The 15,189-nt window shown below is 36.3% G+C and overlaps 1 protein-coding gene across 2 annotated transcripts in view; it reads right to left on the reverse strand.

Moving 5' to 3' along the window:
• Nucleotides 1-269: 269 nt before the first annotated feature.
• The window catches only part of LOC145491345 (transmembrane protein 94-like), a 32,521-nt gene continuing 17,601 nt past the window's right edge, over nt 270-15,189 (reverse strand). Inside the window, exons 20-36 of one of the 2 annotated variants that reach the window (XM_081470518.1) lie at nt 14,810-14,895; nt 13,749-13,803; nt 12,372-12,463; nt 11,779-11,836; nt 11,027-11,110; nt 9,620-9,839; nt 8,396-8,517; nt 7,545-7,644; nt 6,758-6,866; nt 5,552-5,700; nt 5,098-5,198; nt 4,110-4,349; nt 3,447-3,598; nt 2,663-2,760; nt 1,709-1,802; nt 1,397-1,564; nt 270-748 (exon numbers count right to left, since the gene is read on the reverse strand). In XM_081470518.1, coding sequence (XP_081326644.1) covers nt 676-748; nt 1,397-1,564; nt 1,709-1,802; nt 2,663-2,760; nt 3,447-3,598; nt 4,110-4,349; nt 5,098-5,198; nt 5,552-5,700; nt 6,758-6,866; nt 7,545-7,644; nt 8,396-8,517; nt 9,620-9,839; nt 11,027-11,110; nt 11,779-11,836; nt 12,372-12,463; nt 13,749-13,803; nt 14,810-14,895 — 2,001 coding nt within the window. In that variant the 3' untranslated portion in view covers nt 270-675. Of the gene's footprint in view, nt 749-1,396; nt 1,565-1,708; nt 1,803-2,662; nt 2,761-3,446; nt 3,599-4,109; nt 4,350-5,097; nt 5,199-5,551; nt 5,701-6,757; nt 6,867-7,544; nt 7,645-8,395; nt 8,518-9,619; nt 9,840-11,026; nt 11,111-11,778; nt 11,837-12,371; nt 12,464-13,748; nt 13,804-14,809; nt 14,899-15,189 lie in introns of both variants that reach the window. The other variant, XM_081470517.1, reaches the window with a different exon arrangement.

Raw genomic sequence — 15,189 nt, forward strand, 5'->3', positions numbered from 1 at the left:
TCAACAGCAGGCAATTTCACCCATAGCATCAAGGGCAAATCAAGCATACTCAGCCGTAACAGGTGTTACGGGTTATGGCCCTTAATGACAGCAATACCTGTATGACCCATTGCAGTTTGGTGGGCAGAAGTATTCAGTCAAACATTAAAACTTAATTATATTGAAAACATCATTGAAAGGTTTATTTTTTTTACATTTTGAACAATAGAGAAAGAATTAGCTAACAGGAATAAACAGCAGTACTGTAAAAAAATATTCCACTAAAACCGTCCAGGGAATAATTATTTATTTCTTACTAAAACCTTTTTGGGGAACTGGATTTAATTCAAATCATAAATAAGCAACACAAAGCAAAAAAACTAGATATTGTCTTGGCTTGCCACCTTGAAAAGGAAAGGCTTATTGCCTCCAGCAATAGGGATAACAATAAAAAAATATTGTTATGAAGAGTGAAAATTTGTGTCAATTTGTGATCTGAACATGGATTAGAGTATTTAAGGAAGTCCACATTCACTGCTTTTACCATTCTCTAATACTGTTGTCATTTCTTTTGAATTTCTAAAAGACCTATAGATGCACTTTCTATTTACATGTAATTATCATTGCTTTGCTAAACAGAAAATTAAATCTACTGGTTTTATGGAAAGTGGACAAAACATTAAAAAAAGAAATTTTTCAGAATGGAGAATTCATGCCTAATTTGGTTCCAAACTTTAGCTTGGCTCTTCTTTGAAATCTGATTCTTTCCCTGCAAACATAAAACAAGCAAATTACAGAAAGGTACATTTTGACATATTTTCCTAGTTCAACACAAATAAGCAAACTGTCTGTTTGACTAACACATTCATAGTAGTACATGTAATCTTCCTAGTAAACTATAGCTCCTAAGATATTTATATTCATTGATCATTTTCTATGACTGGAATTACAAGTCCGTTATTTTGACAATGACGCGACTGCATCACACGATAAACATTTCTGTGGCATGAATTTGAAACTTGAATGCGTGATACAGATTGATGTATCTTGTAAACTCAAGGGTGATCTTAAGTTGTGCATAAGCTCCCATTTCCATTGTTTTCTAAAGCTACGTGATCAAAAGGGACATACATTAAAAACCCAGTTTCTCAAACCTCCCCTCCAAAAAATTAGTTTCAGAAACTGGGAATTTGAGATATTGATATTATAATGATACAAATTCACTGGTTTGAGTAATTGTGGGTGTAAGATATCAAGAGTTCACGAAATCAGACTTGATAATAATAAATGCTGCCGAATTTATTTCACTCTTAGATGTTAACCTTTTATTTGCAATGTATCACCCAAAACACATAGCATTCTGAGTTGGGGAAAATACGAAATAGAGTTAGAGAATTCAAAGCAAAACAGATCTTACTTGATGTATCGTCTTTTAAACAACTCACAAATTGCAAGAGCAACAATGGGCCATAGAACGAGGATGACTACAGAGGGCACTGGTACATCACTGAGGTGGTACACTTGAGAGGCATGATGACTCCACCCAACTTGAGACAGTACAAAGTAGACTATCTGGAGTAACAAACTACAGGATCCAAAAATAAGTTAGAGTGATATAAGGAAAAGAAAGTCATACAGGTAATTTACACGTCTCTAAAAATGTAAGAATTTTTCAAATAGTAGAAGTTTAAAAACGAAATTTGAACTAGACCATTCACTGGGCACATACATAACAATTACTGAAATGATCCAGGACTTGTTCGCAAATGGTGATTTTCGCCACAACAAATGAAGACGATGCACATAACTTGAAGACATAAATACTGCAAGACAAACATAAAAGGTATCTCTTAGTTCAGTGATGGATAAAATGCACATATACAAAAATAAAAGGTGGATTCTAAGGTGCTAAAAACAGAGGAAAGTTGTTGAACCACTGACGTGAGGACTGACTCTTTCTTGCCCAAACATAGAGGTAATGGCATGGCTGTACACCTAGTCATATGTGCATGTAACAACGTTATTAAAGGATTAATCATATAATTATGTATAGTAAGTAATGTATTGATGGTATGCAAGCATGTAATATAATGTATGGATATAGCATAGAGTCAGCCAGAGTTTGTAACAGTCTCGAAATGTTTTAACATTAAAAACGCTTGACAATGAAATAGAGGAGCAGGGGGCAGAGTAAAGGTGTGTCTTTTCTTGAGTTACTGCAATAAAGAGTCGACCCCAGAATCTCCCCCTAGATCTTGCCACTGGAAAAATGTTGTACATTCAGAAAAATTAAAAAAAAAATAAACAGTTATGGAGGACAGTTTAACCCAGGCTGCTGTGATACCAGGAAGTCTCAACTTGTTGATACCTGTGCAGTGTGCATCAATTTTCTAATCACTGGTATGATATATCAAAGAGATAAATAAAAGAGCTGGAACAGAAAGTGACCAGTGCGCTTATCTTACAAAGACAATCTTTGACATGCCCAAATTCAGAGAAATGTTAAAACCCAGGGAAATGACAGATATCCAAAGCAAGCAAATGAGGCTTTTGGATAAACTCAACCTTAACACACAAGTTATAGATAAAAAAAGGTTTAAACTATGTACCTCAAATTAAAGCTCTTACAGTAAGTTCTTATTACGCTAAGGTTTCCAATAGCTCTCTTAAACTACAAACATACCAAAAAGAAGAACGAGGAAAAATACATTGATATCTTGAGCCAAGGCTAAGGCTTGAATGTGGCTCTGTCCTAAACCATTCCAGAGTTCAGTGCTGTTCCTAAAGTTGACGTACAAAATTTCAACAAAATGTTTTGTGATGTAATTTCCAATGCTATACAGTACTTGTTCCAATAATACTGATAATCTGTAACGCCTTTGATAGGTTATTGTATTAGAGAGCATGTCTGGCAAGTGGAACTCTTGGTAACAGAACAATGTTGGCCAACTCAAAGAACTTTGAAGTAAGAAACAATATTAAATAGCACTACTATCTGTTAATGTTTTTATATGTTGGGTTAAGCCCCGGCCAAACGATTTCAACATTTCAGTGTAACACATCGCAACATTGTTGGGCACAACATGTTGCGCGCGTTTGGCCATCCTGTTGCGTTGTGTTAGGAGTTGTTGGCTCAAATTTGACCGTTTTAAAACCGGAGCCAACAACACCCAACATGTTGCAGCACGTCGCAACAGAGTCACCAAACGTGTGCAACATGTTGTGCCCAACAATGTTGCGATACGTTGCATTGAAATGTTGCGATCCTTTAGCCACGGGTTTAAAAGGAATGCAGGGTCTTCCAAAAATGTAGCACTGTAAATTATGCAGTAACAAATATATTTTCAACACGCTGAAGAGCCAGAATTTACAGATATGTGCAAATGTTTCGCAAATTGCATGACAAACAAAACTAGCACCAACTACCAAAACTGCTTACTAAAGTTACTCTATAATCTCATTGTTACCTGAATCCAAAGAGGAAGTGACAGCTGGTAGATTTCTGGTTCCGAGACAAGCAAATTCCATGAAGATTTAAAGGGAAAAGAACAAAACAGCAGATACAAATGGAGGGAACAAAACACACACTGAAGAAGAAGCAAACTGTATGTGTGATATCCTAAAAAGGAAAAACAGCAATGAATGAGTGAGGAGAACTTCTTACTAAAATAACATTTAAAAATAGTGTCGATGGTAAATAAACGTATTGATAAACTGCTTTTTGGGTTATTTTTCACTGGCAATACACCTATCAATAAATAAATACTGTTAGTAATACAGTTGAGCCCTACTATTTCGAACTTCCTGGGGAAATGAAAAATAGTTCAACATAACAGGAGTTCGAAATAGCCAGTAGTAAATGACTGAAGGGCAAATACAAGGGAAATGGTTTTTAGTTTGAAATAACCAGGTATGAATTAGCGGGGTCCTATTGTGTATAAATTGTGTACACATGTACATGTATAAGAAAGTGCAACAACTGGCCAGTCATGACAGAAAGAGGGTCAACAGAGCTGAGCTGTACATGTATTTGTGAGAATACAATTAATAGTTTCATTGATTTGATTTCTTTCCGAGGATGGTGGTTGTAGATCTTGTTACAGTTAAATTTACAAACTTGGGTTACTTACTTTGAAGTTTCTGTCATTTTTGCCTGTTATCATTGTCATGAGACCTTGATCAGCTGGTGAACCAATCAAAGACAGACTCAACAGGGGGACTATAAGGCAAGACAACCACAGCAGATGAAGGCCTGTGAAGGGTGGTGGAAGGAGAAAACATGATGATAGGAACATCACGGCAGATAGTACTAACTGACAGGAAAGCATAAAGGAAAAGCAGTTTCTGAGTCCAAAGCACAGTCGGCGTGCCTGCAAAGTAAAAAGGCATTTTTTTGTTGAAAGTGGTCGCTTTTACTATCCATGAAACAAGTATGGTACCGTGTTTCATGTGATGGTTTAAAATAGTACTTAATTCCCACACAGTCAGAGAGACACTGATTTAAACCTGAGTCAACTTGATTCCTAGAGTATGCTTAGATATTTCATTGCACGTAAATAACCGAGTTTTATCAAAGAGTATTGAGGCCCTTTCCACACTATGCCGAAGGAATTTGAAAACGGATCTTTCACTATGAAAATATATATTAAATGTTTTCTGCCCACGCTACACCGGAGGAATTTAAAAATGCAACAATCACTAGCTGTTTTAGATTTGTTAGATGAAAATTCAGTCTGGGAAATCCCATGATTATAGTGACCACATCATTTCCAACAACACCCAACACGTTGCAGCATGTCGCAACAGGGTGGCCAAACCTGTGCAACACGTTGTGCCCAACAAAAGCCGGCATTTTCAAATACCTCTGGTTTGAAGACCATTTTCAAAAAGCCCCATTTTTGTGATTGATTAGTGTGTGAACAGTAGGCCTGACCATAGAAATGAACCTCAATCTTTAAATTCCTCTGGCATAGTGTGGACAGTGCCTAACTTTCTGTAACAGTAATGTACTAATCAGCCGCTTATTTTTCTGAATTTTACTTCTGCTGTCATTAGTATTTATTACTGCCAATTTCTAAACAGTTGTTTGAAGAAAGGTTTGTTGCTTCTTTTTGGCACCTCTTTTATTAGATCCTTAAATTCAAAACTTGCATCTCTGTGGAATGCCAGTGAACATGGCAGGGCATTAAGGAATGCACTCAGCTCAAGTGGAGAAAGCTCTGCAGGAAATACAATGAGGTAAATACTGGTTAGTACTTGGGCAGAGAATAAAAAAGAGTACACTTGAGGTAAAGACAAATATTATTAACAGAAACGGTAACAGTAATGGTAACGGTAACAGTAACAGTAACAGCAACCATTTTCATGTGAAAGGATGGGCGCCAAGACTCGCTTTGAAAAAGAGGGTAACTTAAGGTAATTCGGAGAGGCTAAAGGTAATTCGGAAATTGCCTATTGACTTTAACTGGACCCACAATTTATGTAAGAGATGATTGTGCTTTACATTTAAGTCTGAAACTATTCTATTTTATGTCCCTCCCCCAGTTACATACATTATCATAAGCTTACTTACCACTTTCTTCCTCAGTGGACTGTTCATCACTGAACCTTCTATGGAGTTTTTCTCTAGTATTTTCATGTCCAAGTTTCGGAGTTCCTGATCGGAAATCTTTTGGCAAGCCTTTTAAGCACAGCTGAGGGAAGAGTGGTTCCACTGCAATACTAAATAATTTAAGATAACAATATCAGCACAGCTCACTTATTAGTTAGTCTTAAAGGAGCTCAGTCACGGTTTTTTTTTTTTGGCCACGTGCAAAATCTCCTTTAAATTGAAGGAAACCTGAAAATAATAGTTCACTGCGATAAAGAAACTCCACAGAGATAATAATAAACCATAAAGAAACAAGGATGGTCAAGGATGGCGAAGATTGACACGGATTGCAAACAACGAATTTGAAAAATTTAGGCTAAACTTTTCAAAATGTGCAAACCGGGACTGCGCTCCTTTAACATTTGTTCATGAGAAATCTTAGCTGTTCTTTCCATGACATCACCGCACTACAAACACATCTGGAATTTAGTTGTTTGAAATGATACAGTAAAAAGCCGTGTTTAAGAACCTAGTGGTTTAAGAACCTGCTGGCAGAAATTTGCCATTTCAATACGCAAAAACATAAGAACCTGCTTAGCCAAGCAAGACCAGGCAGGTTAACATTGTGAAAAAATACACTGTATGTTCAAGGACCAAACCCAAGTTTATTTATTTTTCTGGTGATGAACAACTATATCTCCTTCAATAAAGAACCTAACTACCCCAAAATAAAAGAACCTATTTTGCCAGACTTCAAAAATGTAGTTTCTTACATGTGGGTTTCAGTTTACTGTATACCATGCCCAGAATGGGAACCTGTATTTTTTTTCTTCACTTCCCCTGAATAGTTTCTAAGTATTTGTAAAAGCTGTATTAATAAATGTTACAATGTGAGAAGCAATCACTTGACTGTTTAAAAAAGTGAGAAGTCAGATGAAAAGTTTAGGAACAAACCTTTTGTAACGGAAAACAGACTGGCGAAATCTGACTCATCCATTAAAGGAAGTGAGAAGCATTCGTTTGAAGTTTTTCTGAACATATCTGTTATAACATAATAAGGTTACAAGCTCCAAATTGACCATTAGAGGATAGAGGAAGAAGTTGTTTGAAATATTTAGAAAAACAGCCATAACAAGGCCCTAATAAAGTAACGAGCATGTGAACTGGTTTTACAAAACTTGCACTCACCTTATGTCTGCTTGGATAAATATAGCAGGGTTGGCAGAATTAAACGAACTCCCCACACAACAAACAACTTCTCCATAGTCTTGCATGATAGAAATCATCTCCTGAACAGCTGCCAAAACAAAGAGGGCAATACAATCAAACCAAATGGAGCACAGATCAAGTTCAGCAATGTTGATTAAAAAAAAAAAAAAAAAATGACACAGGAATGATATTGTCCTCCACGTATAACCCCGAGCAAGCTTAGTCAAATGAAATTTGTTTCACAAGATGAATTGTAGATTTTAGCTTAACCTCATCCAATACTTCGAAAACATTTGACAGGCAAGACAGGCTAATGTTAGTTAACAGCCCTCTCATCTCATGTGTAAAAACAATTTTATCTTAGTTGAAGTCTGACTGTGGAAGCGTGATGGCTTACGGCACATGGTCAAGCAGTCCAGCTTTTAGCCCTCTAGTTGGGGTCATTGCATTTTGTTCTCGGGTAAGGTCCTTTATACTCACTGTGCCTCACTCCAATCAGGTGTATAAATATGAGTAGCCACAATTTAATGCTAGGGGTTACAGCTAACCGCGTGATGGACTAGCATCCCATCCAGGGGGGAGTTGAAATACTCCTAGTTGCTCAGTGCCACAGATACCGGGATAAGCTCCAGCTGTATGTGCCACCAGCCTGACACTGACTTTTTTAATGTCTGATTGCTTTGTATATACTGACATACCACATTGGCACAGAACACTGGCAAATGTGAATTGATTATTATTCACTATCTGTTCTAGATACTTTTACCTGATGGATTGCAATCAGTGAATAGTGGAACAAGAAGAGGAACATTATCAACACTCTCCAGGTGAGGCCTGATGTTTTGGATCCCTCTGGGTAGTTTAGCCTAATTTCAAAAATAGAAGCAATGAAAAACATTTAAGGATAAAAATTAGCAAGAAAAGTTTAAGACAACATTTCAATGTCGTCATGACAGAATTTTCAAGTGACAAAACATAAAATTCAAACTGTCTTAATGTTTGCAGTAGTAGTGTGAGGAGATGAAACATAACAATAAGTAATGTACTTAGCATTATAAATACTGTATGCCAAAACAAATAGTTTTGCATGGATGGAGTCTGATTGCGTGTTAAGGCTAGGTTTCTCTTCTCTATGAAGGGGCTGGACTTTATAAATTAAGCAGTGAAGTTTTCCATTGCATTTCTTGAGGACAACAATGAACAATAATGATTAGACCAAGTGAGGGTCATTTATTAAAACAAACTGCTATCAGGGGCTAGTTGTTCAAAGGTTAGGTAGCCCTATCCATTAGATAAATTCACTCTCCAGTGGATAAGTTTTGGTAAGACGTTTAGTACAATGTGCTAACCACTAGAGAGTGATTTCTTTTGTGGATAGCTTTATCCATCCTTTGAACAACTGGGCCCAGGTTTAAACAGCATAGAAAATTCTCTTTTGTGATACTAGTGGAGTTCAATGGAGTTCAGTGCAGACTACAAACTTGCAGACAAGCTGACCTACTACTTGCAGATGTTCTAGATGTGTAACTTTCCAAACCAACACACTGCAAACCAAACTATGCAGGTCTGCCAGGCCACAAGTCTGTTGTCTTTACTTATCCCACACCACACTATTACCCTGTTTGCAAAGAACCAATAATCCTCAGGTGCTGATATCTGACTGCTACCCATCAGAGTGCCGCCATCACTTTGACTTTCTAGTAAGGGATCCACTTCAGCTGTTTCAGCTTTATTAGAAACTGGAAACAAGCATGAAAGGATAATAAACATGCAGTTGAAAAAATCAGCTCATTAAATGATAGAAAATACACTTAACCTAAACCCTTCTTAGTTCTTCTTTATCTTCTCCAACATGGGGCATCCATACTTGTGTCCGTTAACCAAGCACTATAACAAGATGGAACTCCCAAATCAGCCAATGAAAGTTGGAAAATGAAGGTTCAAATATCTTTTTATAAGACTAAGACCCTTTTATTGTGAATTATCTTTTCATGACAACTGGGAAACCTTCATTCTTTGCATGGAGCACAAGTGAAAATTAGAGGCTCTGGAAGAATTTAAGGCTACAATTGAGGATAAGGTTAATCCTTACTGTTCAGATTTCTACCAAATTTAATTAATGCAATTTAACAATTTTCTTCCATTGTCGTGGACTTGCGGTCCAAATACATTGCATATTTTGTTATGCATGACAAATAGTTCCTAGTGTCTTGTGGATATGTTTGTGTTATTTTTCTTGGTCTGGAAAGATCAAGATAGGAAATTATGAACATACAAAGGAAAAACATTGGCAGAGTAGATTATGGCCTTTTAACACAGAAAGTGCAAAATACAAAGAACTGTACATAACAAAAGAGTGTCCATCTATTAACCCACTCCAGCCCAAAAGTGTTTGCACAGTTAGCAAATTTCTTCTTTTCTTTCCCCTTCCTCATCCTAAAGTTGAGCCGTCAAATGTTTCCCAAACATCTTCACAGATAAGGGTCCAACATTAAAATAGGGGACAGCACCTAATAAGACATTTGTATACAACATTGACCGAGCTTTGTGTTAGGTTTCTGCTTCTGTTTTGTTGGCTTTAGCATGGATTTTAACTCCTTTGCCTATGGTTGTAAGTAAGCCACTTACAAGTTTTTAGATCATGATACCCCCTTCACTCCCAGAGCAAAGCCCTTTGTTGATTAATGGGTTAATTTACTCAGTTACTTCGCACTTTTCATGCTTAGGACCAAAATATACAAGGAGCAATTCAGTTTCCAACTTCAATCATGTCTTTAATCCATCATTAGAAACAAAGCAACCCTTTAACTATAACCCCTCACCCAAAGAAGCTTACATTACCTTTTTCAACTGAATCACCCTGAACTCCCCACCAGCTCACATGTTTTTCATCTCCATCCTGTCCAATGACGTTTACATCATCCTGAATGTCATAAAGACTCTCTGTATTTCTCTCTGATACTGTTGCACTACTGCCACGATCCTCTAATAGATGACTGCCCTCTCTTAGAGAGATGTGACAGTTCCACCCTGTCTCGAGCCCCATTCTTTCAGCAAATACCTAATGGAACCAAACATTCCATTAGATTTATATTTTATCCTCCTATATTTTGAGTATATAAAAACCAACACATGCAGTTTGAGCATTAACGGGCTGCTGTTCTTGTTATCAGTTTGAATCCAAATATTTTTATAATAGTGACAAAAAAATGCCGATGTTACTCTACTGTAAAATTCTGATAAAAAGCCCTGGACTTATTTTCATCCAAAAGGCTTGTGCAAGGGGTTTATTTTCAAGAAGTGGAGGAAGAGGTACTATTGGAATTTTAAGGTGTTTGCTTCTTTCTCCTTCATTTACTGGTGAAATGAACAAGAACCGAGCCAATTAGGGTCACAATGTGGTGAACACAATCTAGGATCAGTGAGCAATTTAACAAATTGACGTCAGTTTTTTTATGCGTCTGTCCTCTTATTGATGATAAATTGTATCATAACATTGTCAAAGTGGCTGTTGAACCATGAGCTGCAGGCGAGTGGTTCCACAGTAAACTTTGACAATGTTATGACAAAATTTATCATCAATTATTCATCAATTATTCGTATAAAAAACTGACGTCAATTTGTTTTTATAATAACAAGACCCCAAAATGGTCAAATGCCAGAAATAAATGAGGGGAAAAGACGCTGTAAACTTGCTGTAAACAAAGATAACTGAATTTTATTCAAAATTATGCGAACATTGTCAATAGCTTTTCACGCTTTTTGAAAGTGCATAAAATCTCATTGGTTAAAAAGTTGACAGTTCGAGAGTTGAAAGTTGAACTTGAAAGCTTGCATAAATTAAAATATTATTCGTCTGTACTCTTATTGATGATAAAAATGAGCCAATCAGCACGCAAGAAATTAGACAGTTATTGTAAAAAATATCATTGAGGGACTGTGGTCTACTAGAGTAAAGGAGACAGAGAGCTGTACATGACACCTCTTCAATGCTCTTGTTGTTTTTTGATAATTTTCTTCTCATAACCCAGATCTGTTGGCTGTAACAAGCAACAATGGATATATCTCTAACAATTTCACCAGTTGTCAAAACTCAATATTTAGTCACATAAAATTAAACGTTTGATCCCTATGAACGTACCATGCTTTTCCCAGAATCTCAATTTTGCATTTTGGTGACGACAGGGCTTCAACACAGACATTACAATTTAATTGAACAAGTTCAACAAGTGATGAAAAACGTCTCACCCTACTTCTCACTTCATTTTCAGCTGAGAAATACACAAACCGGATCCCAGCATTGTTTAGGTCTTCAATGAGAGGAAGTATATCCTGAAACAATTAAAATGTTCCAAAGATGGATCAAACCACTTTTAAAGTAACAGTAACAGCACAAACAGTAACAGCAAGGGGTACACAGGGATTTTATGCACACAGAAACATCAACTTTGGAGGAAACCCTACAAATGCCATGTAGGAAGTCAAGCAGCATTAAAATCTGCAGTTGAGCCAAAATAGCGAACAAAAAAATCAGATCATAAAGTTTGAAGCCTCATTAATCCAGTTACCAATGGGCCACAAAAGTCTGGTCATGTTTATGGGTTGGCTGTATTAAAGGGGTTTTTTAAAAGAGAAAATGACTGACTGACTGACTAACTGACCACTACCTCCCTCACTAACTCATGTCACCAATAAAAACTTTACTTCCATTGGCTATTGGCTTGAATTTCATGATCAATGACTTTCATTGAAAATAGTTGCTAAACCTTTCACTTAAGTTACTAAGTAAACTTAAAATTCTACACCATATAGAGCAGCACTGACTCATTCAGTCTATTATCAATGTACCATAGGAAAAGCATCAGCATTTGTTCTTAATAGACTGATATCACACTGGGAGTGAAATTATGTATTAATCATTGCAAATAACAGAGCCTGGAGAACTACAAAAATTAGAAATTTACGGCCTTTTAGAATGAAATAATCTCTTGTTAACAAACCTTCTTAGCCTGAAACTGTAATGTCACTGCTCCAATGAAAATTTGTCCCCCAAGTATTCTGTTTAGAAAAATCAAAACCTTTCATTGAGTTAAATAAACAGGAACAACTTATCAGTCAATAAACACACAAAACAATGAAATCAAATCTAAAATATTAAGAGGAAGACTGAGGCTAAAATAACACGACAATACAAGTGAAGTTTCAGCTTCATATGGAATCGACTGCAGAGGCCAGCTAGCAGGGGACAGAGCAAGGTGAGGCAGAGCGGCTACTACTGTGCAGTTTCCATGCATAAATTGGCACACTCAGATTTCAAGGGGAAAGAAGAAATTATGAATGTGAAAAGATATTTATAAGGGGAAGCCAAGGAAAAATGGTACAGGAGAATGGAACCTGGCATGAATAGTGCAAGATTCATACAGCTGCATAATGAGTTGTATGGATCTGCCTGCATCTACTCCAGGGTCAAAAATTAAGAAAGCTCAAGAGGACTTTTTCAAGACCCTGAAGCTAGAAACTAAGTTAACCACTGTTTACAGTTTGAGCTGCTTTAGTTACAAACTATGAAAGGAAACTTTGATACTAAAAGTACCTTTGATAGCCATCTACATTTTCAGCTATGTTCACTTTGTCTAATAGTGACGCTGCTTCCACATCTGTATTAAGAGGCTCATCGGTGGCGTTCTAAAGTTTAAAACAACATATCAAACATGTCCAGTAGTACTATATACTGATCAAAATATTAAATCTGTCAGATACACCTTAAAATATATTTTACCTTACTATATTAACTTTCTTGAAACAAAATGTCAGTGTCAACACAGTGCCTGTACAACATGAACAGCTCTTAAATTAAATATGCATTTATACCGTCCATCTACATATATGTGTAAAAACAACTCATCATCATTTGGCTTCAACACAGATGACTGCAACCCTCCTCTAAAGCTTCCTATTGCTAGTAAGATGAGCAATATGACTTACTGACAGACACCTACACTGCTCTCCAGCAGCTGAAATACAAGCCTGTGATAGGGACCATTCAGTAGAGCTTCTAGATTTAATGGGCCTTATAAAGTTATTATTATTATCATTATTATTATTATTATTATTATTATTATTATTATTAGTGTTAGTGTTAGTGTTAGTGTTAGTACAAGTATAAGTATAAGTATTATTAGTATCACCCAACTAGTGGACTAATGCAAATCCTGCATTTTGATTGGCTACGCTACTAGAGGACTATTAGTAATAGCCCTTGAGTGGCGAAATTTGGCGCAATCGAGCGTGACGCTTTCTTTCGTTTCATTCCCAAATAAATATTTCTTCAACTTGCATTTGCTAACTTTATTATTGCCTTTTCTGTCCAACTAGTTGGGTGATACTAAAACAATTACACCCTTCGCCCTCAAGGGCCACAGGTCTATAGCCCATTCAGCTTCCTCTCATGGGCTATTGACCCATAGCCCTTGCTGGCTATGGGTCTAATTGTTAAGTATTAACATTAGCATTAGCATTAGCATAAGCATTAGTATTAGTATTATTAATATTATTATTATTTTGCAACATATGGGTATATTTAACAATTATTCCAAAGGGCGCATTGGATATGAGATGATGGACAGCCTATAATCATCTCATATCCAACAAGCACAAGTGGTATAATTGTTTTATTAAAAACGCCCCCAAAATAAAGAACACTAAAACAAAATAAATACTATAATGCCCAAAAAAGTCATGCATACGCTTACCATATTTGTGAAGCATGGTATAACGGCTCATAACCCATGATGGCTATGCCAATGAAAACTCTCAAATTGCATTATCTAATGATTCAGTTTTAAATAAGATAAAATATCTTCCATGCTTGGATGCCATACTATGTACTGAGATATCCAAAACAAGGAAAGTCTATAAGCTGATGCTGGTCAACAGACTGGTAACAAAAAACAGAAGGCATGTTACTTACAAAAGCATCATCCCTGCCTAGGTTGTCTGTTTCTTCTTCTGAAATTTCAGAGACACTGCAATGAAAAGAGGCATATTGTTTGAAAACATGTAAGTGTGGTGCTCATTTGGTAAAAGTAAACTCTGTTCAAAGCCATGTGGCATCATCCATAGTATTAGTGGCAGCTAGCAGCATTTCCAATACTTCTTAGTTGATAGCTAGTAACTCCTAGCAGTTTGTCAACTTTTTTATTAATTCTTATAAAGTTTGAGTTTGCTGTGGTGGAGCATCAGTTATGGAGCATCTGATTAGCGTGAAGAAGGTCATAGGCTTGACTTCTGTCAGGAGAATTCAGGAATCTTTCTTTGCAAGTATCTTGTGAAACTGACTGATAAATATCCTTTTCAAGTTCAACATAGTGAAAGGGAATCTTGGCTAAAGTTTTGTTTCATCAAATCACAAGTTGTTGTTTGTGTTAATGGTTTAAGTAAATTGAAGTTGATAATCCTTTTTGATTACTGGGTGCAAAACTTGTGCTATTTAGGATTTAAATGTCTCTTGGACCATCATTCCCATGCTTAATTTTGCAAAGATGGATGGGAAATTATGATATCATTGTGGGGTTGGACTTTTAAAATAAAGCATTGTGTTAGTTTAGAAATATAACTTGCTCGTAGTTATCATTCTTCATTGATAATTCATATTCCAGATGAACATGTAAAGAAATCTTCTTCTGTAGACTCTATATTGAGCTCTCTCTCCATCCACTTACAAAGAAATCAACTTAAATCTCCAGGATCAGTTAGATAACCATGAAGTATACTTTGGAACTTAAACTGCTTTTCAGTTGAGATTCCCTTTAAACCACAAAGTATTTAAGGTTCTATATTCCTCCCTAGCCCCCCGTCCCTGACCCCTAACTTCACAAGATCTTACACAAATTGCTTTAATTACTAAGATAACAAGTTGAAGTCAAAACCATTTCAGCCCCACTTCTTCAAGGATTAATCTTATGGTATTCTAGTGTGTGCAATGGAAAATCCTGGAAAACAGCTATCAAATTCACAAAAATGTTCATAAACCTTTCTACTTCATCACTCTCACTACCAATCCACTGAGATGAAGAGGGTAACTCTAAATACACATCTTCACTATTTTCTTCTGGTATCTGCTAAAACAAGGACGATTAAGGTAACTCTTTTCAATAGTTGAATAAGGCATTTTTACTTTATACAGTTGTGTCAATGACCATTTACAAAGTAAATTTACATCAGGCACAGGTTGCAGCTAGTTAAATTTTTTTGCATTAGTTGTAAGGGGTCATAGCAGGATACAAAAAATACAAAAAGCTAAAATTTCACCCCACTCTACATAGATGCACTAATTCTTTCGCAATCACATCACTACAACACCATTGCATTTCAGCCAATCCAACTCCATGTGCTGTAATGTATGCCAAGTC

The sequence above is a fragment of the Orbicella franksi genome, chromosome 6 (assembly GCF_964199315.1).
Source record: "Orbicella franksi chromosome 6, jaOrbFran1.1, whole genome shotgun sequence".
In the NCBI taxonomy this organism is placed as follows: domain Eukaryota; kingdom Metazoa; phylum Cnidaria; class Anthozoa; order Scleractinia; family Merulinidae; genus Orbicella; species Orbicella franksi.